Consider the following 24,211-nt stretch of genomic DNA (forward strand, 5'->3'; position numbering starts at 1 on the left):
CTAAGTAAATATATGTACTGTCATTTATAATTGTGTGAATTAGGGGGAATCTGTGACTAAAACTTAACCTATTTGTTGTTTTTCAATAGTTATTGTTTGTAAAAATCATTCAGTCCCAAAATAACAGTTCAGATGAATCAATAAAAGGTATTCATACCTACTTGTAAGTGTTTTTCAACTGTATGAAGTGGCATTTTGACATTCCCTTAATGTCTGAAATTTACAATGTCGTGGAAATAGCCTTGTGGAAATGTCAGGCTTAAAAGTACCGTTCAGCTTTGCTTGTCTCAAGCTGTCTGCAGTACTGCGACTAAACTCCCTGATTCACTCTGACTGAAGCAGACCTTGGAAATCACCGAGTTCCCCTTAGGAGCGTCTGCGCCATTGAAGGTCAAACCTCATCCTGGCGACATGGCGCTCAGCGTGAATACATTTGGATTCCTCTTTTTAAATATCCCAAAAGTGCACTCAGTCAGCTCCATCCACAGCTTTTAAACTTATTACCAGTGTCCTCTCACAGTCATCTCACTATATCTTTATGACATTTACTCCATGCTAGCTACAGTCAATAAACCTAGAAAGCTACTGACAGCGCATCCGTGTAATTCAATATGATAGCTCTCAATGGAACCAGCCAGCTCCAAGGTGGATCTCTCAAAGTTCCCCCCCCCCCACTACTTTCCTTTTTTTTGAACGAAATGTCATGTTAAATATCGGAGTGATGCGATATGTCGGAGGGGGTGGTGGAGTTCTTTCGTGTGACAATAGCCGTGGAAAAAAATAGAGCTGTCTGTTCCTATTTGCTCTTCTGTGTGTGTGGGGGTGTGTGTGTGAGTGCAACTACATACCCTGTGTTTATGGCTTGCCTTTGGTGCGTGTGTGTGTGTGTGAGCACTCCGGTCTTTGTGGTGTATGTTGTGCAGGACACAGCTGTAGCAAAACATTATTCCCTGTACACAATGACCTACATACAGGGGACCCCAATGGGCATCAATACATACTGGCCCCAGGTTTGTGTTGTTGTGTGTGTGTGCCCGTGTGTCGGTGCACTGTAAGAAATGTTGCATGTGTATCAGCGTGTCTTTGTGCATGCCCTCAGATGTTCAGCTGTGTGTTGGCAGCTGTGTGCCTCCCTTGAGTTTTTGAAGAAACTTGTTTGTTGTTTTGGCCTTCAGCTTTTTAAGTTCCTCTGCCAGTCCTTCAGTCTGTCAGTCGAATAAAAATAGACAAGCTACGAAAATATATCAACGCCTCCATGTTACTTAACCTCTTCTGAATTCATGTCATTTGATGTGTCACCTAATTGGTTTCCTCAACCATACCAGTGCCCCCATTTTAGGTTGTTACCTTACACTTTTATCGTTAGGGGAAAGGTGATGATCCTACCCTCAATCCAACCTTTTTCCTATCGATGAATGCATAGTATATTTGTCCTACAAGGTCACCTCTACAATAATGTAATCTAAGAAGCAATTTAAAAGGGAACTGCATGACCTTTGACTTGTCATGAAAGTCTGCAGCTGATTTAGGCTGCAAGAAGGGAAACAAGACTTTCCGCAGATAACTGGAAGACTGAATAGATTTTTATATCCTATATATCAGTGGTTCTCAGTCTTGGTAACTCTGAACCAACTGTCCAGCATGTTTTAGGTGTTTCTCTGGTGCCGCACGCCCGACTTAAACAATTTAATGATTAACAGGGTTCTGCAGCACTTGGTGACATTTTGAGAAGGTAATATAATCATTTTTAATCATCAGGTGTTTTGTACTCGATAAACTTCTAAAACATTGGTTTGAGGTCCGGGATTATGAACCAGTTTATCACAGCTTTAGACTTACATTCTCTAACTGTGCAGAGGTAGTAGAAACGTACCACAAAAACTTGACCATCCATGGGTTTGGCATGGTTTTACAAAAGAAGTTACATCAGGAGCTGCAGTAGTGAGTAGCCTGGGAAAGGACAAGACTACTCTACAAAGCACCGTCCCAGAGGTTCAGGTTGAAGCGCTTAATCACAATCCAACTGTTTTCTTGTAGAACTCGTTTGGCCCTGATTTGTAGAGGACAGAGTTCTGCCCCAAGTGGAGGGGTTTAAGTGTTTTACTGTCTTTTTCCCTTATTGTTTATCAATGAGGGAAAATGGAGTGGTATTGATAGGTGGATTGATGCATTACCCGCAATGATGCGAGTGCTGTGATTTACTGGTCGATTTACTAGTCGATTTACATTCCCACCCTCATCTATGGCCACCTGTTCTGGGTAGTTACCAAAAGAACAAGTGTCACCCTCATGGCATCTGGGCTGTCCCTTAGAAATAGGGTGGCTTGTACTTCTGGCTAGGATGGCTTCTGGACGCTCCCCTGTTGAGGTGTTTCAGGTACATCCCACCAGGAGGAAACCCAGTGGAAGATCCAGAACATGCTGGACTGTTTCTCCACTGACCTGGGAATGCCTTGGGATTCCCCCAGAAGAGCTGGTCTCTGGAGAGGAAAGTACAGGCTGGTTACACAGATTGGTTACCAGATCCCGGATTAGCCTAAAGATAATGGATAAATGGAACGGATGGTGGTGAAAAATGTGCAACCAATTTGACGTTTTTCCAAAGTTGCTCACTTTGTAGAACACAGAAGGCAAATTTCAGACTTTCTGAGCCTTAATGGGAACTCAGTCTGTTAGTTTCTCTCAGGACGTAATTCCTATCAACACAGACTATTAGTTGCCTAGTCCTAAAAGGCCATTCTAATTGCCTTTGCTACTGCAAATTTAATTTGTAGCTATTGATTATATTGATATTGATGTAACAGCTTCTTACTTTCTGTCTTTTATATTCAGACTTTGTTAATGTCAACATGAAAGTGCTCTTACAAGAACTTCAAAGCTTATAATCACACTTCATTTGAATCGGTTATCAACCCCCTTGGGGGATATCTTGATTTGATGGATTCCAGTGACACACTGTGCATATATAAATGTAGTTAGTCAGAGAAAAAAAACATCAGATGTGTTTGACTTTCCATAATTACCACGACTCCTTGGGGAGAGATTTAAATGCTGGTGATTACTTTGTTTGATTACTTATGCTGTGTGTGAATATATGCGTAGTCTATATATGTGTGTGTGTGTGTCTGTGTGTGTGTGTGTGTATGCCCTGAATGGGTAATCTTTTATGACGTTATTATGACATTAATGTCTGTTTCGTCCTGTACCACACTGCTTTATCCTTGTCCATATGCCCATCATTCACATTCTGACCTAAATCAGTTAAAGTTGACAGTGATGGACGAGAACATTAACAAGAAAACATCTAACCCAAATACAGAGCCGTCACAGACAGCTACCTAGGAGAGTACTGGGCAAGTTTAGAAATCTTCATTATCAAAGCCGTCTGAAGTTGCTCCTCTGCCCCCCCGGAGGCAGGAATCGAAAAGCTTTCCTACAAGAAATGTTCACAACGATGGAGGTGATGTAAGCCTTCGCAGCGCAAGCCTGTCAGAGATATCTGTTTAGCGTGACTACACAACATATAAAAATTTAATGACCTTTGCTTTAGAGATCGGCTCGGCCAGTTTCTCTTTCATCAGATCAACAACTTTTGATCCTTTCAGACAACTTTGTCTGATCTCAAACAGGTGCTGTTGCAGAAATGAACCGTGATTTTTTTCTCTCTCATCCTCTCTCTCTTGCTCTCCATGGACGGCGCTAGTAGAAAATCAAAGTGGGTGGTGGAACATGTCTGCACAGAGATATCCTAGCCCTTAATGACTGTAGTTGAGCTGCCTTTGAGCAATGCCATAAACTCTTTGGTCAACCAGTTCAGTTAGGCACAAGCAGAGGAACTACAATAAATCATAGTGGTGAAGGTGACTGTTTTAATGTTGAAATGAATATAAAGGTGGGTCCACATGAGAGGTGGAGATTTAGGGCCTTTTCACATCTGATAGTCCGGTAGACTTGGTTTGACTGGGGACCAAAATTTCAACATCTTACATTTTCAGATGGTATGGTTCTCTTTCACACTGCACTGTATCAAACGATCCAATCTAATTGAAAAACGTTTTTATCTCCTGGCCTGTGGTGGCACTATAGGGAGAACCACTGAAGGAAACAACATGATAACCTCTGAAGAAGACCAGTTCAACTTCCTTCTTCAAAATGTAAACAATTGGATTGGTGTCAGTCTTTGGCGGCCTTTACTTTTGTCATTGGTAAAATACTACAAACCATTTCTCCCTCTATTGCAAGACATGCATGTTTGTTTTGGTTAAACTTACCCAGAATGCCATGTGCTATAGTCTACTTCCTGTTTGTGGAGTGGTCTGCAAACCAAGGATGTTGGTTCACTTCAACGAAACTGAGACTTAGGCTTTTTGGCAGACCAGAGTTCGCTTTTTTGATCCACATCAGAGTTTGATTGCTCATTCAAACGTCCCCAAACAAACCAGTTTGATTAAAGCGGTCTTAACAGGGCTGGTGTGAATGCACCATAACTCTAATAGGGGTTTTCTAAATATTACATACAAGTCCAATTCTAGCTACACTTAACAACACTTCAAGCACACAATAGTTCTCACTATCAATGCACTTCTGGTATAATTCTGAACCACTCTGTGTGGCGGCATTTTTAGAGATCATTTAAATTGGCTCAAATTTGACTTAGTCACAGAAAGGGAACTTTCAGAACATTTATCTGTTCAAAAATTACCCTTAATATGTGTTTTAATGTTGAAAAACATAACTGTGTCCAACCTTTCTGTTTGTAGTTGTTTATTTTAAGTGAAATTTAAAACATTTTGTGTTAATCCTCTTTTTTTAATCCTTGCACATTTTGCTTTGTATCAGTATTGACAGAAGGATGCCACCACCATGCTAGACAATTGGTTCAGTTCTTTTGGGTTGGAATGCATAACTTCAAGGGTAACTGTGGTCGCTGTGATCAAATGGCTCAATGTTAGTCTTGTCTGACCATAGAGGTGTCCTTCATATGGCATGTTGGTTGCCAATTACAGTAGGTAAAGCGGGTCAAAGGTGTCAAAACATTGGTGTGCCAACAGTTTTTAGTCTAGAACTAGCATAGAGTCTGGTGGTTCCTTCGCATACTGACCAATTTCTTTCCTTCAGAAGGTTGACATTTTGGGTCTGATGGTAAAATTTTGTATTTTGACAAGACAAAAATCCTCAACATCAGAAGTGGTTTTAACATGGACAGAATATCGTAAAGAAATATTCTGGACTGCATTTCAAATTCAGGTCCACCCTGCAGAAAGCAACCAGTTTACATAAACAAATTTACTGAAACCTTTTGATTACTACAAGAAGTCAGTGGACAAGGTGCAACTCTCCAAAGACATCTGATCAAATATCAGCTGGGGTGAATGTGCAGTTGAAACCAGAAGTTTACATACTCTGAATAAAGACGCATACAACTTTATTTCCCACCGTTTGAAGTTAAGTCAGACCAAACACCTCTTGTTTTTGGTCAGTTAGAATTACCAAAATAATTTCTGTATGCATCTCTATGAATCTTGAAGGATCTTAATCTCGCCCTACCCTGTTTTTGTGCTTAGATCCGTGCTGGTGGATTCGAATACTCCCCAGGAACTCTTCACATCTACTCGGACAGTCTCCTCACCCTGCCTGCCATCATTGGCATTGGAGGGGGCGGTGGCCTGCTCCTCTTGGTGATCATTGCTGTTCTGATAGCCTACAAGAGAAAGTCGAGGGACGCAGACCGCACCCTGAAGCGCCTCCAGCTCCAGATGGACAACCTGGAGTCACGAGTGGCCCTGGAGTGTAAAGAAGGTGGGTGCTCTTCGAGCAAAGCAAATTCATTGGCAGTGATGCTGATTTAAGCATTTAAGCCTTCCTTGTTGGTAGAATAGAACAATTTTAAAGACATTTCTTTAAACATGACTTTAATAGATTAGATTTACAGCTAAGTACAGCATTGAGTAGACAGAGACAGTTAGAAAAGTGAATGAATCTGGAGAGAGGTGGAGATGCAATAAATTACTGTTGGATACTGTCATTATCACTACCAGCGTCTTTAGGGTACGCATGCTGAGTTAAAAGCATAAACTGCCAATGTTGAGTTGTGGTGAATAAACCATTTAACTTGTGATTTTCTATAACATTTATACAGCAGGAGTTCAGAGTCACTTGAGTTTTAGACTAGCGGTGTGATTTGTTTAAGTTTTTAATCGAGCTAATTGGAGGGTCTGTAATTGATTAACCGAAATAATCACATTTAATAAAAATGAGCAACATTTTTCATTCAAAAACCCTTTTTGCAACTAAATTATTCTAAATTATTAAACGAATACACATATGAGCGTAAAAACAAAGATATTTATTGTTTTTAATCTGTTACTTAGGTTATTCCACAAGAATATTGGTATAAAGTGACTTTATACCCATTTAGCTTTCTAGTGTTTTAGGAACCTCTGATAATTCATGAAACTACTTTGAAAAAAGTCATTCTTTAGAAATCCGGACTGTGGACGCTGACGTTAGCATTAGGGACGTCTGTGCTGCTGCTACATGTTTAGCGTCAAAATCCTTTTTTAGTCTCGAATAGCTTTGGTGATAGATTAACTTGCACACAAGAGTAGTCTTCTCTAACATCCCAACAGATCCTTTATGAAGCATAAATAAACTCTCAGTGGGCCGAGAGAAGCAGTTTTGTCATCCATCGCTGTTGTGTGTGGATGTTGCTTGTGCGTCAGATTTATGGGTGCACCAGAAACACGCAAACATGAAAGTTCCAGCTCAGTTACATTTTTTTAACTTTGGTATGTTAATTTTTTTTGGGATTAATTCTATTAAAATCTTTAAGACATTAAAAATCCATATAATTAATTAAAAAATAATATATTAAAGTCTCAGCTCTTTAGACATATTACAATATTGTAAAAGAAATTCATAACAAGCAGATGAAGTGGATTCCCTTTGGGTTTTACATTCTGGTGAAACTGAAACTCGTTCCTGGTAAATACTGACATGTTGCTCTATTAGAGCTCCAAATGCCTTTTTTTTATTGTCATAAAAATTTGGCAATTGGACCATCATTAATAACATCAGTACAGGAGGAAATGTACTTTTTGGCTGTTTATTGAGAGATTTACAGAGTGCATGTAGCAGTCTGGTAGTGAGACTCTAAGACTTTTTGTTCAGAAAACATGCAGTTGTAAAATTCTTATTAGTTTTGGAATTACCATGTCAGCTGTGATCTACCCACATATCATACGATTTCCACAGCACTCTCTGAGAGCCTTAACATCTCTGCCGCTAAAATCTAAATAAGGTTTGGGCATCGGGGGATGTGAAAGTCATTTCAGCGAACGGTCAGATTGTTTGTGAATTTTGTCTCACAGATCTCCACTTTAAAGGAACTTCTTACATCAGGAACGCATCAAAAATGTCACACATACTTCAAAGACATCACAGGACTTGATGTTCCACAAAATCTCCTTCAGTTCCTCATGTTGAGACCCACAGAAGATGCTTTTTATAAACACCAGCCTTCCTGGAAAGATGGGGAAAAAAGTCACAGCAGCTTTTTGATTACACGTAAATGTTTTAGATCATCAAACAAATGTTTATATTAAAGATAACCAGATTACATTCACAAGGCAGCTTTCAAATTACATTTTATTTATAAATGGAGAAAGCCATCCAACCCAGCCTGGACCTGTATGCAAAAGTAATTGCCCCCTAAACCTAATCACTAGGTCCCCCACGCTGCCACCAGGAGTTTTTCTTAACTGGCAATGAATCTTGTATATTACTCTGAATACATTTTGACCATATGTTCTTTGCAGATTTGCTTTTTTTCATTCAGAGTGGAACGTTTTTAAGCTTGAACGACCCAATTAAATTCAGCCAAAAGTAGACCACTGAAAACTTGCCTTTTATTTTTGCTTTTTTAAAACATTCATAATGCTTTAGATCATTCTCCTGCTGCTTAACTGCAGTGAGGTTAAGCTTACGAACCAGATTTTCTTTATCAGAATTTACTGGTTGAAAGAATTTCTGGTTCCACTGAGAAAAATAAATCATCTGGGTTCTAAAGCAACCTAGTTGCTCCATACCATTACAGTAAACACTACAGAGGTTTTGTTGGTATAAAGTTATTTTTCTGAAAGGCTGTGATATCTTTGCGTCAGATGTAACAGGAATCACACTTTCCAAAAATAATATCTACCCAAAAAAAGGTCTTATGGGACTTTAAGATGTTTGTCACTTTGTAGGTGGGCCTTCATTTCATTTTCATTTTAGTGAAAAAAATGAAAATGGTGTGAACGCATCCAAGTTGAGTCATCAACTTTGGATGATGACATCATTTCCTTCATGTCCCTGAAGGAAATTATATCAGCCTTTCTGTAGATGTTATTCTAGCTTCATTTGTGGCCTTCTGCTCGAGTCCTTGATGTAACTTTGGAGTAGTTCTGCATTACAGAACCTATGAGGGTTCACCTCTCCGTTGTTTTTTCATTTGCAGATAAAAGCTCTGATTAGGGTTGACTGGAGGCCTAGAAGATGAGAAAGCTTTGTAAACCATTAATTCCTGAACCTTCATTAGCTTGGTGTGTGATGGGATGCTATGTGGTTAATTATTGAGGGTTAAGGGCATGGGTTTTAGAGAGGCCTTTTAGGTGTGAGTGGCTGACTATAAGACATGCTGCTGTAGGTGTTTACAGGTTAATGCCACAAGCACCCAAAGCCACGGCAAAAAAGTTCTAACATGATCACACCTCAGACTTGACACAGAGTCATAACTCTTAACAGCAGGCAGACGTGTCAAACAAAAGCTGTCAGAAGTTTTGAGTCAAAGCCCTTTATTTTTCAGAGCAACACTTCCACATAAACTGACAGAGGTGACATTTCCCCAAACGTGTCCTGACCTCGTTGGAGTGCCTCAGTTTAAGATGTCACTCGTGAAAAACATGCAATGTATGAATCAACAGCCAGTTTTGTGCAGGAGATGAAGCATGGCCCTGTTCCCACCCATCCCAAAGCACTCCGCCCCGCCTGCTGCACGCCCATCTGGCCCACAGAGAGGCAGAGGCGCGTGTGGGTGGAGTAGCAGATGAAGTGGGCGGTCCACCATGCGTGTGATAGCTAATGGTGAGGTGTGTGGGGGTGTGTGTGTGTGTTTGGTTGTGCTCTAAAAAATCTGCAGAGAGAAGAAGCGGGATGCTTGGTTCAGTCATCCATGTAAAGCAGACATCACAGCAAATACCTTTATTTATAGTCTGCTGTTAATGGATACTTACACATTAGAAGTCATGGTGAAGCGGTACTTGTGAAACAGCTTATGGTAAAGAAGAAAACTAAATCAAAAGTATTTTTTAAAACAATTTTAGGATTAGAGCATTGTGTGCCTAATTTGTGGATACCTGGGCTGTTACCTTTTCACCTAAATTGACTAGGGCCAGGACTTTAACGCTTTAATTGTTATGAATGAATTAAAACATTTTTACGCAATCGATCACTATTTTTTTAATATACAAAGGTTCCGGACAGAACCTTTTGTACTTGTGTGTTTGTGGTACGCCTGTAAATATGACGCACCAGCAGTGTTTTTCCTAAAAACAAAGCTTGGATTTATGGAAAGTTTGGTCTTAAAAAAAGCAAGAACAATATAACAAGCCAAGTTTAGTTCCTGGCTGCCACAACATTAATTAGTTTATAATTATCCAATCAGTCAGATTGGCTATATTCTTAGAGACACATTTAGCAGTTTTTTTCTTTCTTTTCTACATAATCTGTCTGTGGGTTAAACAAAGGAAATATTAGTTTAGACCTTCATGTTTGCTGTTTCCATGCTTTTCCTTTTCCTTGTATTCACTTCTTATTCATTGTTCAGGTTTTGCTGTTGCTCCCTCTTTCATTATACGTATATTTCTCTAGCAGTTATTCTCTTAAAAAAAAAAACAACTTCCGTTCCTCTCAGTAAAATTCCATCTTCAGACTTTTTTCTGTTTGCCACTCTCATGTCTGTAAAATCCTAATCTCGCTTTCCCATTTTATTTTCTGCTTTTTTTTTACTTCACTCCTCCTTTATCATCTTAGCTTCCTCTCATTTCTTTCGTCTCTCTGGTGGACCAAACGGTCCAATAACAGCTGGAGGAAATTATGCATGAAAACTCATCCGTTGCTCTCTTTAATAATTATCCAGTCATGCAATTAATTGACTTTCCTTTTCAGGAACTTGGTTTTTCTGTCTCTTGCTTTTGCCTCTTCTCTCCACCTGAGCCATCATTTCTTGTTCATTTCAGAGATTTTCGTTTCCCACTTTAATTTTTTACCTGCCTTTTTTTAATAGACCTTTGCACAGATTGCTGTTATTGAAAACTGAAGTTAATACAAATATGTTTTGAGAGTAAATAGCTTGCATTATTTACATGTGGATGAAATTTAACGATTTACAATGTAGTAGGCCTCTAGAAGCCAAAAGATGTGCATATTTTTGCCACATCTTGCAGTCATGTATTCACAGATATATTCCTTTGTTAAATACATGACATTCTTTCTTACTCGAACATGTGATATTAACATTTTTTTTTTATGATCTGTCCACTCATTCTTTTATGTTTCTACCTGATTAAGTGTCCATCTGAACTTTGTTCTTCATCTTTGATGACATTCATTTCTTTATTTGTTGTCCCCAGTTCGGTTCTTTTGCTGCCTTTCTTCCTGTCTAACTACTGTTGACTAATGGCCACAAGTGTCTTTAAAAATATTCTGAGGAAGAGCCAGGTTGGATTGAAATGTCAGTAAATGAGTCATTCTGACTCAAAATCTCTTGTCAGTACCTTTCCTCTTTGTAAGCATTTAGAAGAAATAGGAACAGAAGAAATTCCAACAGGCCAATCTTGTATATAACATTAAGTGATAGCTGCAGTAAAAAATAAAATGGTTTATAATTGTTCTTATGATCTGTGTCTTGTGAAATCACTAACACTCAGAGCTACACAGGTTTATTGTATTGATTTAATGTACAGAATGCAGAGAAATAAGTGATTAGCTTGCATTGCTAATTGTAGTTAGCATGAATGCTAAGTATGTGACTGGTCACGACCAAACCAGGAACAAGTCTTCCCTGAAGCGCTTTGAGCTCATTACAGATTTTGAAAGTGTGGATTTTAAGATTTCTAATGATGTCAAACGCATGGAAATAAAAAACAAAAATAAAATGAGCATTTCATCGCAGTACATCTACTGATGAAGGAAAACTCAATATGCTAGAGCGACTCATCTTTTCAGCTGTTGGTGTTGAGCAGCTCTACATCACAATTAGATCTACTTTATTATCTTGCAGATGGTGAGTTTCTCCTGAGTAGTTACTGAAGGCAGTACCACCAGTGGTACCTTACCAGAGTTTAAGAACATATAAAGTTACAATGTTAAAACTGAACCTCCAGTACCATCTTTATCCATCAGCCATTTTTTGCTGTGCAGCTTTCGCTGAGCTCCAGACGGACATCCACGAACTGACCCAGGAACTGGACGGCGCAGGGATTCCCTTCTTGGACTATCGCACATACGCAATGAGAGTCCTGTTCCCCGGAATTGAGGATCACCCTGTGCTTAAGGAGATGGAGGTACGGGTCAGTACACCATCAGCCAAATTTCATACTGAAACAAACTAACAATCAACTTAACAGAACCTAAAGCTAGCAGCCAATACTAATCCACTAACACTGCCTCTAAGTGTTTCTGAAGTTGTTTTTAATACTCTTAAAGTGTCCCTCTGGCTTTTCCGCTTAATTCCTCTTTTGCCATCATCCCACGATGGGCTTCATCAAAGGCAGGTTTTTGAAAAAAGTCTGACACTAAAAAGAGCCCAAGATGTCGTTTACCTCAAAGCAATCACATAACCTATATTTTACCTACTTTGCCTTTTATGTGTTTATCCCCATCACATTCAATGCAAATAACTTTTCAAGAGCCCTAGTGTCATCTTTAGTCAAGTCTCAGAGGAAAACTTTCTTCAGGTTTTTTTTTATTTTAGATAGAGTTCTAAACTTGTGATTCATTTAAATAAAATCCTATAAAAAATCACAAGCAAAAAAAAATTGCTTAGGGAATAGAAATATGAAGGTAGTAGAGAAGGAAATTAAGAGGTTATTAGGACTGCTGCCTGCATTATACATCACTGCTGAGTTTCTAATTGAATTTTTGCATCCACCTTCGGAGCACAGCTGAATGACGACGGTGAAGCTGATATCTACAGACTTTTCACCACCCAGACCAGCGGAAGTAGAATTAATAGTATGTCTCCAAAAACTGCTCTCCCTCAGAGCTAAAAAAAACCAAAGCCAAGTTTGTAATCAGCAGAATCATTAAGATGTAGAATCCGGTCCAGCTCTGTTGGCTTTGATTGGAGCGCTGACTTTTTGGAGTAAAGGAATAATTTGTTTGACCTTTAACAGCTTCATTTAATCACTCTAATCCAGTCAGTGGATTTTCTTTGGAAAGGGAAGCTCTCTGGGTGGTCTTTGAACTGCCATTTTTTACCTTTTCTATTCATTCTTTGTGATTGAGCTTTAGCTTTATTTAAACAAAAAGACCCCCACTGCCCTGAGAGTTTCACTGGTTTTCAGTTTAAAACTTTAAACTTTTATACAAATATGTCAGAGTAAGACGGAGGAATTTTGACAGTTTTTGACACCAAATGCAGATGACATGACATTAAAGAAGAAAAACTGGAATAAACTTGAACACCACAACATCGCACCCACTTAATGACTCATTGTTTTCCAGCATATCTAGAAAATGCAACTAATTTTGTCTCACCGTAAGTAGAATCATAATGAAGTTGATCCAGTTTGGTGTATTTGAGGTGAGAAAATGCTAACATTTATACCCAACAATATTAAACTAACTTCCCAATTAAAGGAAGGGGTCAAGGCCACGTTAGTCTGTTTCCTCATAATTTAACAATTTGATCACATGCTAATCTAATGCTACATTAGACATATTGTTTAAGCAAGTTCCAAAATTACCATTTTCACTGGACAAGCCCCCATTTGTTTTGTTTGATTGTGCTGTTGCTTCACTGGGCTTACAACTTCAACTTCATATGTTTCTGTATAATTCATTTGGTCCATATTGTGATCAATATGGTAAGATCACAACTGGATTTTTTTAACCGGTGGCAAAGTGCTGTTAATATACTTGGTATGTGTAGAATACTCCTCAACAGGCACCTCAGCTGCACACACATCTAAAGCAGTTTGACAGGATTTTGTGGTTGTGGTCTACATAGTCGTAGAAATGTCCTCTTACTGGTGACTTCACTATCGTCTCCGAAAAGTTTGAATACGAAGCAGCCTAATGTACAAAAGAATGAATTGCTAAAAAGGCAAAAATGTTCTCCTCTCCTTTTCTTACCCGTACTCTTCACTGCAGGTGGGTGCTTTCTCAGTCTGGTGAGCTATAAAGTCTCAGTTTATTTATTCACATGAGCCACTCAAAGACACCTCTCAAATGCTTCAATTCTTTACTCCTTATGAGTGTTATTAGTCAAAAGTAAGAGAAACTGTACAAAACCAAATTGCAGCCTTCGAAACAGATCAAGATGTCAACCACAGACATGATCGGCCATTAACCAAAGTCCCTAAAGCATGAGTGCACCTTTTAATTTAAAGGTCAGGTAGGCATTGAGTAAAAGGGTGCTCCCTTGTTTTATTGCTGCGTCTAGACTTTATTCTTTGTCCCTCTGTATTTCCCCCCAGGCTTGACCGTATAATCCAATGGCCTGGGTAAACCAGTGCTCTTCTCTTTATTGCTCTGTGTGGCCGCTCTCTATCCTAAGTTGAGCAGACAAACCACACACATTGACAGGAGACCCAGATGTCCTCACATATGTGGACATAAAGCTGGAATCAGCCTTAAAATCAGGTGAAAACTCAGTGCAGTATGTACACGCATCCCTCTTCTACCTTTGCCTTATCTGAGTCTTTTTTTTTCTTTTTTTTTTTTCTTTACTCTCAGACCCATCACTCTCAGCTCTCCCCCCCTCCTCCCCCCGGAGGCCCTGGGAATCTCATTTAGCACTTTACAGAGAGGTCCAGACACTTTATTATGGCATGTCTGAAGAGAAGAGGAACAGAAAGCACAAGTGGGGGAAAAATGAATGAAAAGGGAATAAGTGTTAGGGTATGTCAAAGTTAAAAAGATACTCACCAACGAAGGATTGGATCAATTCAATATGAGAGTCGAAGGATGTATAAAAAATGAGAGTGAGAGGAAGAATTAGAGCAGTGAAGGAGGCCATCTTCATGGAGTTTAGTGTGTTGTTGATAAGTAGTGACAGGTGCCAGCCAGGGGAACAAGCAGGGTGCACCTCTGTCACCAACTCTGACACACATATAATCCTGCCATGCCCTGATGTGCCTTCCTGTTTACACTGCTCTCAATTTCCTGCTTCTCTCTGAGTTTGACAGAAATGCTTTTCAGGTGGAGACTAGGCCAGATAGACACTTGGAGATAGTTCAGCATTTTTTTGAAATGAGGTTTGTCTTCAGGGCTGTAGATTGTACCTATGCTTCCAATTGTCATGCAAATGTTGAGCCTGTGTTTCAAAATGTCACAAAAAATAAGGTGCAAGTTTAGCTTGATTTCCTCGACTGGTTTGGAGCGAATGACCCCGGCTACGCAAAGCGTGTCACTTAATTACATCATTATGTCAAATGTTGACGCTGTACGTAATTGTAATAAAACAAGATGTAGAGGTTGCCTAGACCACAAATCTCATAAAAATGAAGAGAGACTTCTGACCGGGAGGTTTGGACTTGCACATTTTTCAGTTTCTGGTCAGGCATTGACCCAACAGTAGATGGGAGCATTCCACCATTTCCGTCCCAGTCAAGAGTGCCTCTTGCTGGCCTCCCCAGGCAGACCGCCCTGCCCTCCATTCTGGAGGTTTGGACTGTGGCCAGTTTGCTACGTCAGAACTTATTCAGCAAATGTTTCCATTTCCCTCTTTGGTGTGTTAACTCTTTTTCAGAAAAGCCAAAAACCACCTCAAGCAAATATAAAAACGTTTTTCCGAAATTGAAGTCGTTTTGAATTTTCTCATTTCCTTCAACGTTTTCTAATGTGATGATTCAAAATACGCCTTTAAAAAATGTTAATGGAAATTCACCTGCTGTAAATCTGGAGGCCATCTGTTGAGCATGGTGCATTAAAAACAATCTGACCATCCAGTCCAGTTGCATCTGGTCAGTGGATGACTTTCCGAGTCTGACGTGGTCTGTTCAGGCATTCAGATGCAGCAGCTTGAAAGAGACTTATGCTGCCTTTGTCCTTTCTGTCAGCCCATGGCTGTCATGACCTCACATGCTCTTTATTTATTGCACTTGAGTTGCTATTCTATGAACCTCACCTCTGTGCCCAGACCCGTGTTTAATGCCACCTAACCTGAAGTACCCCCACACCTCAGACCTTCATTCGACGAATACCTTGAGAAATTTTAGTAGCCCTGCTAACTGAGTTTAACAGATTCATTTTATTGAATTGTACCTTGTAGTTGCATTTAACTACAATTAATTGTTTGTTAAATTGGATATTACTGTTATGAATCAGACATGTTTGATGTTGAAATGAGAGCTTAGATTGAGCCAACCTACTGTAGGCCTGCCACTGATCTTGACTAACATATGGAGAAAGGAACCCTGGAGAACCTTGAAGAACCCTTTCCATTTTGCTTACTGTCTGTTCAACTTCAAATTTATTAGAACTCGTACCGAAAGATTTATGAACAGTTTTTACTGCAGAAAACTCACCTAAAAATAATGTGCAACAATTATTTTGCCCCATACAAATGAGGACTATAAGCATTTGTTGACACTAACTTTTAAATAAATTTATGATGATTCAATTAGGAGAATAAACAGTTTGGCGTTTCCTCTCTGATACAATCACAAATCTGAATATGCATTTATCTACTGATGAAACTCTCCATGGTTTACACCCAGTAATATGCTGAAGCCCACTTCAACACAAAGCTTCCTTTGTTAAAGGTGCTGATTATCAGTTGACAAAACAAATCTCACTTCTGTTGGTTTGTCTTCCCGTTTAGCTGAAGCTAACGCCCAGTCCCAGACAGAAGACTGCCATCCTAAAACTTTAGCTTCCAAAATGTCATACTGGTCTATGAAACATAGACCAGTATGACATTTAACAAGCTGTTTAGACCTTCATTATGTTAACATGCTTAAATGTTAAATGTTGAAAATTATGGGTATTTTCAGAAAGTATAGCTAATAGGTGTTAAATCACTACTGACCTTCCTGTGTGTAAAATGATTTTGATCTGTATCTGATAAAAAAGCATTTTTTCCTTATTTTCACATTGCTTTATAGGAAGCTGTGTGTTCTTACAGGAAGCTCTTTGCTAGCCCCTGTTTAAAACAATCAATGTTGGTGAACCATATGCCATTGAATATATAAATGCCATTGCAGTATGATGGTTTATAAAAAAGATGTTTGCTTAAACTGATGACTGCAACTGATTCAAAACGGTACAAATTCACTTTGGTCTGGGCTAACTAGCAGCTTGGTGCCTGCTAGATATGATTTATGTTAATTGTAAATGTGGATGCTAAAAGAGTGTTTTGTGAACTCCGCTTCAAAAGTCGTAAACTATCCCTTTAAGCTTTAAAGCTTTAAACGTTTTATTAAAGGGCCTCCAGCTAAACAACTGAGTCAAAATTAAACTTGATCTGATCAAATTTAAAATGAAATCCTTTCAGTACATTACAGACAGACACGCAGACAGGCCAGATGGTTTAAATGCACGTGGCTCTCTGGCAAAGGCGACAATTAAAAATTCTTGTTTCATTGATTTTTCAACTGGAGAAAGGTCCAAGGCTTTCGCCCCCCTGATGTCAAGCAGACAATCGTGTTAGATTGTCTGCTGAAATCGTTTGACATCAAACACATCACACAGCAGCACAGCAGGAGGAGGAGAAGCCAATCAGCCTCACATTGGTGTTTAACAAGACAGTATTGGGTCTGTGCCCAAGCTAAAGAAATGCCTGGTTTCTGATGTTTGTTTGCATGTGTTAGTCTTTCTCTAGTTAGTCTTTCCCTGCCTGTTATCACAAATGCTTGATGGAAGTTTTGCCACTATGGATGTCAGGGCTAGTCATAAGGTTTAAGGTTAATATCGTTTTCATATCAGCTCAGGTTGGTTAGGACCAATTTGTTTCCCCTTAATAAATTAATTCATCATTTTAAGATTTCCACTTTAACTCCAGTTATCCAGGTAATCAAAATGTGCTTGATGTGTGGAAAATTAAACCAAAAAAAACAGCAAAAGACAAAAGCTGAAGATTTTGGCAAGAGAGCAAACACTTTTTTATGGTATTATACCAACAGGTTAGAAATAGGCTCTCGCACTGAGATTGATTCAAAAGGAGCTCAGACATGAAATGGACCAGGAGGTTTGAATCTTTAAAGGCCTGGGCCGTCTAATCGGCCTAATAAAAGAACGGGAACAGGTTTATAGGTGGAAAATGTCATTTAACTTCCATTAGACGCTGTTGTCATGCTGTCCATCTGTCACTGCGCTTTTATTCAGGTCCAAGCCAACGTTGAGAAGGCACTCACACTGTTTGGCCAGCTGTTGACCAAGAAGCACTTCCTGCTGACATTCATACGGACACTTGAGGCTCAAAGGTCTTTTTTCATTGGTTTAATTCATATAAATAATTTGTTGTGTATTTTTATGTATGTAAATGAATTTAATGGATTCTTTTTAGGGTATTAAAGCTTGTAGTTGCATATTTAATTGCTTGTTACATTGGATATTACTGTTATTAAAAAAAAAGCCCTACAACATTATAAACAGTAATGGTTGTGTTTAGTCATAAATTAGACCACAAAAGACTAAATTTATGATGAAAAAAGTTGCACACATTAACAATTCAGCAATGCTAAATTAGCTGGAAAATCCCTCTTTGTTCACCGTTTAATTAAGATTAAATAGGCATTAATATTTAAAACAAAACCTTTAGATTAATTGTGCACTTTTGAATTTATAAAAAGAAAGCTTCCAGTGGGAGACAACAAAAGGCCGTTAAAAGCGTGTGGGCTGTTGTGATGCGTTGCCAGGTCGTTTTCGATGCGGGATCGAGGCAACGTGGCATCTCTGATCATGACGGCCCTGCAGGGGGAGATGGAGTACGCCACAGGGGTCCTGAAACAACTGCTGTCTGATCTGATAGACAGAAACCTGGAGAGCAAAAATCACCCCAAACTGCTGCTAAGGAGGTGAGAAAGGAGATTACTTAAACTACACTGGTTTACTTTCCTTCTGTACAAGTTTTACTGGCAAAATTTTCATAGGACGTCAGTTTGATTGGATTTTATTAAAAGTATTGCTAGAATCATCTCTTCGGTTTAAATTAGTATGTCTTTAATTTCAAAGTTTTTTAGAGACATTTTAGCAAATATTTTTTGGCTCATAAACATTTTAACTGCAAACACAAACACTTGATATATTCAGTTTAAAATGTAAAGAAAAATGCATGAACTTTAAAGTTCCTCCGTTAACACCACTGGCCCTGCTGGGGAAAAACAGACACTCTGCAACTTTAAGGATGTTCAGGACAATGAAATAATAAAATGCCACACAAATTAAACAAAAATAATACTTTCTGTTTACTGGCATATCATGATGAATTTGCAGGTAATTTCTTAGATCACATTTTACCTTTCCAACCTTGCATTGCCTTTTGGATTGTGTAGTTATTTGTTGTGATTTTCTTTTACTTAAAAATAATTATTTTATAAAAACCATTCAGAATACGTTTCATTATCATATCTGGAAACTCACCAAAGCTGTTGTGTACGTCCAGAAACAAAACCTTGGTCTTATCATTTTTTGTTTTGCTCTTGCCTTTCATGTTAGAACGGAGTCTGTTGCTGAAAAGATGCTAACCAACTGGTTTACTTTCCTCCTGTACAAGTTCCTCAAGGTGAGACATTAATTTTTTATCATAATTGAGTATATTCCTTTAACCATATCATCTAATCTTATTTATATGGTTTATTGTTCAGACAGCCTAATGTTAGCTTGGCCACCTTGTCTTAATGCACAGTTTCCAGATAGAATGGCAGAAATAAAATGTTTTTCATAGGCAGTTGAAGGCTTTGTTTACAGTGAAGGCTTCATAAACAGTGAAAAAGCTGTTAAAGAAATACATTTTTGGCTGCTTCCTTTATGTCTGTGTCATGTGACCCGCTCAGCCAGGGCTCAGTTTCCCCTCAGGCTGACAGCTGTGTGGGAGAAACCTTGAGCTCTGCAATCTGCCATGACACTAGAGGTTAAAAAGTATGATATTCAAAACAAAGCAGCGAGTTTATGAAACAGGTAAACAACTTTTCTTCCGAGTTTTATCCTCTCGTATGATTCACTGGAACAGCAAATAAACATTTGACAAGCGGGATCATCAAAGAGTCATATCAAAACACAGAAGTCGCAATCTAGTGTTAGCATGCTACTGCAGAAAACTTCACACACAAATATCAGCAGAAGTGACACATAGATCTACTGAATAGTTTGTAGCTATACTGGATGGAAGCAACAAACCCAGGAGAGTTTTAGTTGAATTTTGTCCGAACATTTCAGCATCTTTCTGAAACCAAGTTAGAACTCATGTTCAAGCAGAGAAGACTGCTGCAAAAACTATGTGGACAAAACACTGAGAAAAGAGAAAAGAACTAACAATAAAATTTATGAAATTGAAGTTTGTATCTGAGGATATTTTAACTCTTAAATCCATGTGCTGTTATTCTTTATCTGTATAAAAACTACTTTGAAAAAATACAAAATGCCTATTAGATTTTAAGAGATTAGCAAAAGTGTGAATTAGCAGAAATATATTTTTCTTCAGCTTTGTGTTGGTGCAGTAACTAGCACTGTTGCCATGCAGCAAAAAGCCTGGGGACGTTTGGCATAGAGTTTGCATGTTCTCCATGTGTATGTTTGGGGTCTTTCCAGGTACCCCACACATACACTGAGACTTTAGACTTAAAACCATGAGTTAAGTCATGGTTTTAAGTCCAAAACCATGACTTAAAGGAACAGTATGTAACTTTTAAAAAATATTATTTGTACATGTTTAAGAGTAAAGGATCAATCTCCTTTACTACTACTGCCGTTTGAAGAAGTGCACCGCTCCTGGTCAAAATAACAGATCAGAACTAGGAGGAGGGTCTTAGCGATGTCATCACTCTTGTGTTCATGCTGCTAAATGTGCTGAAGGCGGAGAAACAACTTACAGTTTCAGGAAAACTGTTTTTCCGCCATCATTGGTGTCCATGCTAATTAGCGTTGACATTCATGGCAAACTCTGTTGCTGTGAAGCAGCTGGAGGTGGGGAGCATTGCATACATGACGATGATTGACAGTGCTAAGACCCTCCTCCTGGCTCTGATTGGTTGTTTTTGACTCAGCAGTGTATTTAATCAGATGAGAGCAGGTCCACATAGAGAAGGCAGAGGAGCACAATTAGGCTTGTGGGTGTGTGTGCGTGTGTGGGGGGGTGTGTGCGTGTGTGTGTGTGTGTGTACGGGGGCGTGCGCGTGGGGGTGTGCAGGAACAGATGAATATTTTATCCTTTAACTGCCATGACTACACTGATATCCTCATGGACCCATTGACTTGCATGTAAGTGTTTTTCAGGGCAACAGTTAAAGAGTTAACTAAATTTGTACAAATTTCCTGTCTAACTATTCAGTTAGACAGTTTTTTAGATGAGAGGATGCATAGATTTTGTAATACTTGGTATTCAGAAAAAAATGGGATACAATACAATAACCAGTACTCCACTTTAGGTAAAATATTTTGTTTTTGCCAAGAGACAATCCCTTCTTTCCTAACTTTGCCCCCTTGTCTCACACGTCCTCTTCACTGATCTTTGTTTTTGTTTTTGTTTTTTTTTTTAGCTCACATCTTCTCCTCCTCTGATCTCTCTTTCATCTCTGTCTTTCTTTTGTCATTATTGAGCTGTCAGTCTCGTCTCTCCCTTAAGGTCATTTGCCTCTCCAGAGGGTGTGGGATGTGGCGCACTGCTGTCCTCCTGCCTTCATCTTTGTCTTCTCTCTTTCCTTGTGCCTTGATTGAAAAAAAAAACCTCAATAAAAACACAGCCAGGATAAGGATTTTTTTTTTTTTTCAGATATTTTCAAAATCTGAAGAGAACATTGAATTTCATACATTTTTAAAAAAAAGACTTGTTTTGAAAAGATTGAAACATTTACATGAAGGTAATTCTGTGTTTTAAAACACATGATAATTGGAATCTAAATGTCTCCACATATTTTTATATCTTCTAAATAACAAGTAATCAAACTTCTGGCATATTTCCATTCATTTAACACTAACATTCCAAATATGTAAATCTTAACGTAAAAATCTCTATTTAATAAGAGCGGTTGCTGTAACCTTGAAAATTTACCACTGACATGTTTAAGGAAGCTTGATAAAAGCCAGGCGGTGTGCAGGCCAGAGCTACGTGTTGTGGAGGAGCTTCCAGCGAATGCAGAAGCGTAACACCCCGGTGTCTTCAGCAGCTGCCTGCTTAATTGGCCCTGATGCTAACGAGCTTCTTGAAGCTCGTGTAGATGGAACGAGGGAGGAAGGAGGCCGAGGACAAGAAAAGGTTGAAGGTGGGCACCGCTGCTGGTGGTTAGAGGAAAGATGAATTTGAGAGGGCATCGTCATCAGGCGTTAGGGAAACAGGAAAAGGGAATTGAGGAAGGAGAGAAAGGCAGCAGATCTGACCGGACTGGACTTAGAAATGACAAGTGTTTGATCATTAAAGTTTGTTTTTGAAATAATTGTCATTTATATGTAAATGACTTATGACAGTTTTCATTCTAGAAGAATTCTCAACCATTTTTTTTTACATTTTGTGAAATTAGGACATTTTTGAATGTATTTTATAGGGATTTTATGTGACAGACCAACACAGCGTAACATAAAACTGAGACGTTAAAGGAAAATAATAAATGTTTTCCAACATTTTTCTAAATCTGGAAAGTGTGGCATGCATTTCATATTTAGCTATCTTTAACCTGATACCCCTAAATAAAATCCAGTGCAACCTCAGCTTGTCACAATAAGCAACAAATTCATTAATCACATGACAAATTAAAACAAGCTAGATAATTTCCATTTGGCTAATTTCTTTTTTTAAATTTTGTTTACAGAGACTTCAGTGTTCATTTTATTTGTTGTTTTAGGTTTTTTTTTTGTTTGTTTATTTATTTTGGAAATATAAAATGTATTCCAGTTCCAGTGTCAAATGTTTGTTAGGAATTAAAGTGTATTGATCTTTAAGAAGGTGTAGTTGCATTTTTATGCCATTACCAAGATATTACTTGAAAATGGTCTCAAAACAACATTATTGTTTAGCACAATAACTTTTTTTTATTTCAAACAGACAAAAAGTAAAAACAATAAACAATGAAAACAAATTATCACGCCATATTGACATGTAATTTTACATTAAATGTTTGAAAAGGAGCAGGTAGAAAATACAAGATCTTATGATTTCCACGCTCAGTCATCTGGGCTAATAAAGTCAGCATAGAGTTATAAATACATTTGCAACTGCAGTAGGGTTACATTTTCTTTTCATTTTTAAAAGTAAAGAGTGAATACAAGAGATGAAGACATGGACAACAAAAATGGAAGGACAATAGGACATTGTGGACTGATGTTAAAGGGGGAAAAGTGGAAATGTGTGTGTTTTAGAAAAGAAACGAGTTATCGAGGAAGCTTGAAGGTGAGATGGAGAAATTTGTACTTTCCCTCCTTGTTCTCATCCGAAGCAAAACACACACACACACACGCAGCCAATCTGAAGTATCTCCCCGAGCAGCGCACAGTCAGTCATTAAACTCTTGTCAGGATGAGTATCGGCCGTGATGTGTCCTCCTTCTTCCATCTAAACTGCTGCTCCATCAGCTGGGGGACTTTTCCTCAGGCAGAAGTGATGACTAACGACACCATTGATTGGCAAGTGTCTCTGATGGAGGGAGGAGGGTACGAAGTATACTTACAGTGTAACATCTGTGTCTGCTTGCAAACGCTCAACAGCTTTTAGTGAAGTCCAGAGGGAACAAAGTTTATGTAACACAACTTTACCATTCACATTTCAAGGCAAAGTCAAATGCAAAACCTTTTCAAGGAGTTGTGGTTAATTTAGGACAGGAAACACAACTATTCAAGATTCCCTTTGAACAACAGCAGTCCTGGGTCATCTCTTATGGTTGCACCACACAAGTTTTCTATTAGATTTAGGTCTGGAGTCTGAGGTTGTAGTAGAACAGGGCGTCAGTGCATCCTGGAGTCTTAATATGTCTTATATTCATTAGGATAAAGGTAAGTTGGCCTTAAATACATTAATCAGGTCTTAAATTTTGTAGTGCCAAGACTATTTAATCTCCTATATTTTATGCAATTTATTTTTCTCATGGATTATTAATTAGATATTACTAAAACAGTAATTATCTCTTGACCTCATGATTCAAACACAGACGGACAAAATTAAAAACAAGTTTTGCTCCTTTTATTCCAGGACATTCCAAGTACTCCAGCAAACTGTTTACCTCAAACATTTTTTTTCCCCTTTCGTCCTGCATTACGGATATTATTTCCCTTCCCTAGAAAGTCTAGAAATGATTCCAGCTTGAGGAAAATCCCAGTCTGCCTGAGCTGAAGATAACTATGATACCCTTGTGCCTCCTCCCTCACCAGGAGTGCGCCGGCGAGCCTCTGTTCATGCTGTACTGTGCCATCAAACAGCAGATGGAGAAGGGACCCATTGACGCCATCACAGGAGAAGCCCGCTACTCCCTCAGCGAGGACAAACTCATCAGGCAACAGATTGACTACAAAACATTGGTCAGTAAACTTCCTGCGTCTTGGGGCCTGTTTGGTCTCAGTCACTTGACGGGTTACTGAGCTGTAGTCACACTAATCAGCTGTCTGACTTCAGAAGACTGCTTCCCTGATTAGTGAGGAGTATGCTCAGCTTCCCTCCATGGTAAACGTGGCACTTCAGCACCAGTGCTGTTTGGTGTGGGGATGTGATCTGGCTATGAAGTGACTCATCATCTGCCCAGTGCTAACTATGTTGTCTATCAAAACAAAGCACTTATAGTTTGGGCTGGAAACACAATGGGGCACA

General features: G+C 38.8%; 1 protein-coding gene across 2 annotated transcripts in view; it reads left to right on the forward strand.

Moving 5' to 3' along the window:
* LOC116723678 (plexin-A1-like) overlaps window positions 1-24,211 on the forward strand; it is a 279,486-nt gene that overhangs the window by 238,093 nt on the left and 17,182 nt on the right. Inside the window, exons 20-25 of one of the 2 annotated variants that reach the window (XM_032568758.1) lie at window positions 5,565-5,799; window positions 11,461-11,609; window positions 17,590-17,687; window positions 18,123-18,281; window positions 18,922-18,988; window positions 23,779-23,925. In XM_032568758.1, the coding sequence (XP_032424649.1) occupies window positions 5,565-5,799; window positions 11,461-11,609; window positions 17,590-17,687; window positions 18,123-18,281; window positions 18,922-18,988; window positions 23,779-23,925 (855 nt within the window). The remainder of the gene's footprint in view (window positions 1-5,564; window positions 5,800-11,460; window positions 11,610-17,589; window positions 17,688-18,122; window positions 18,282-18,921; window positions 18,989-23,778; window positions 23,926-24,211) is intronic. The other variant, XM_032568767.1, reaches the window with a different exon arrangement.

This window comes from Xiphophorus hellerii, chromosome 1, assembly GCF_003331165.1.
Source record: "Xiphophorus hellerii strain 12219 chromosome 1, Xiphophorus_hellerii-4.1, whole genome shotgun sequence".
Classification (NCBI taxonomy): domain Eukaryota; kingdom Metazoa; phylum Chordata; class Actinopteri; order Cyprinodontiformes; family Poeciliidae; genus Xiphophorus; species Xiphophorus hellerii.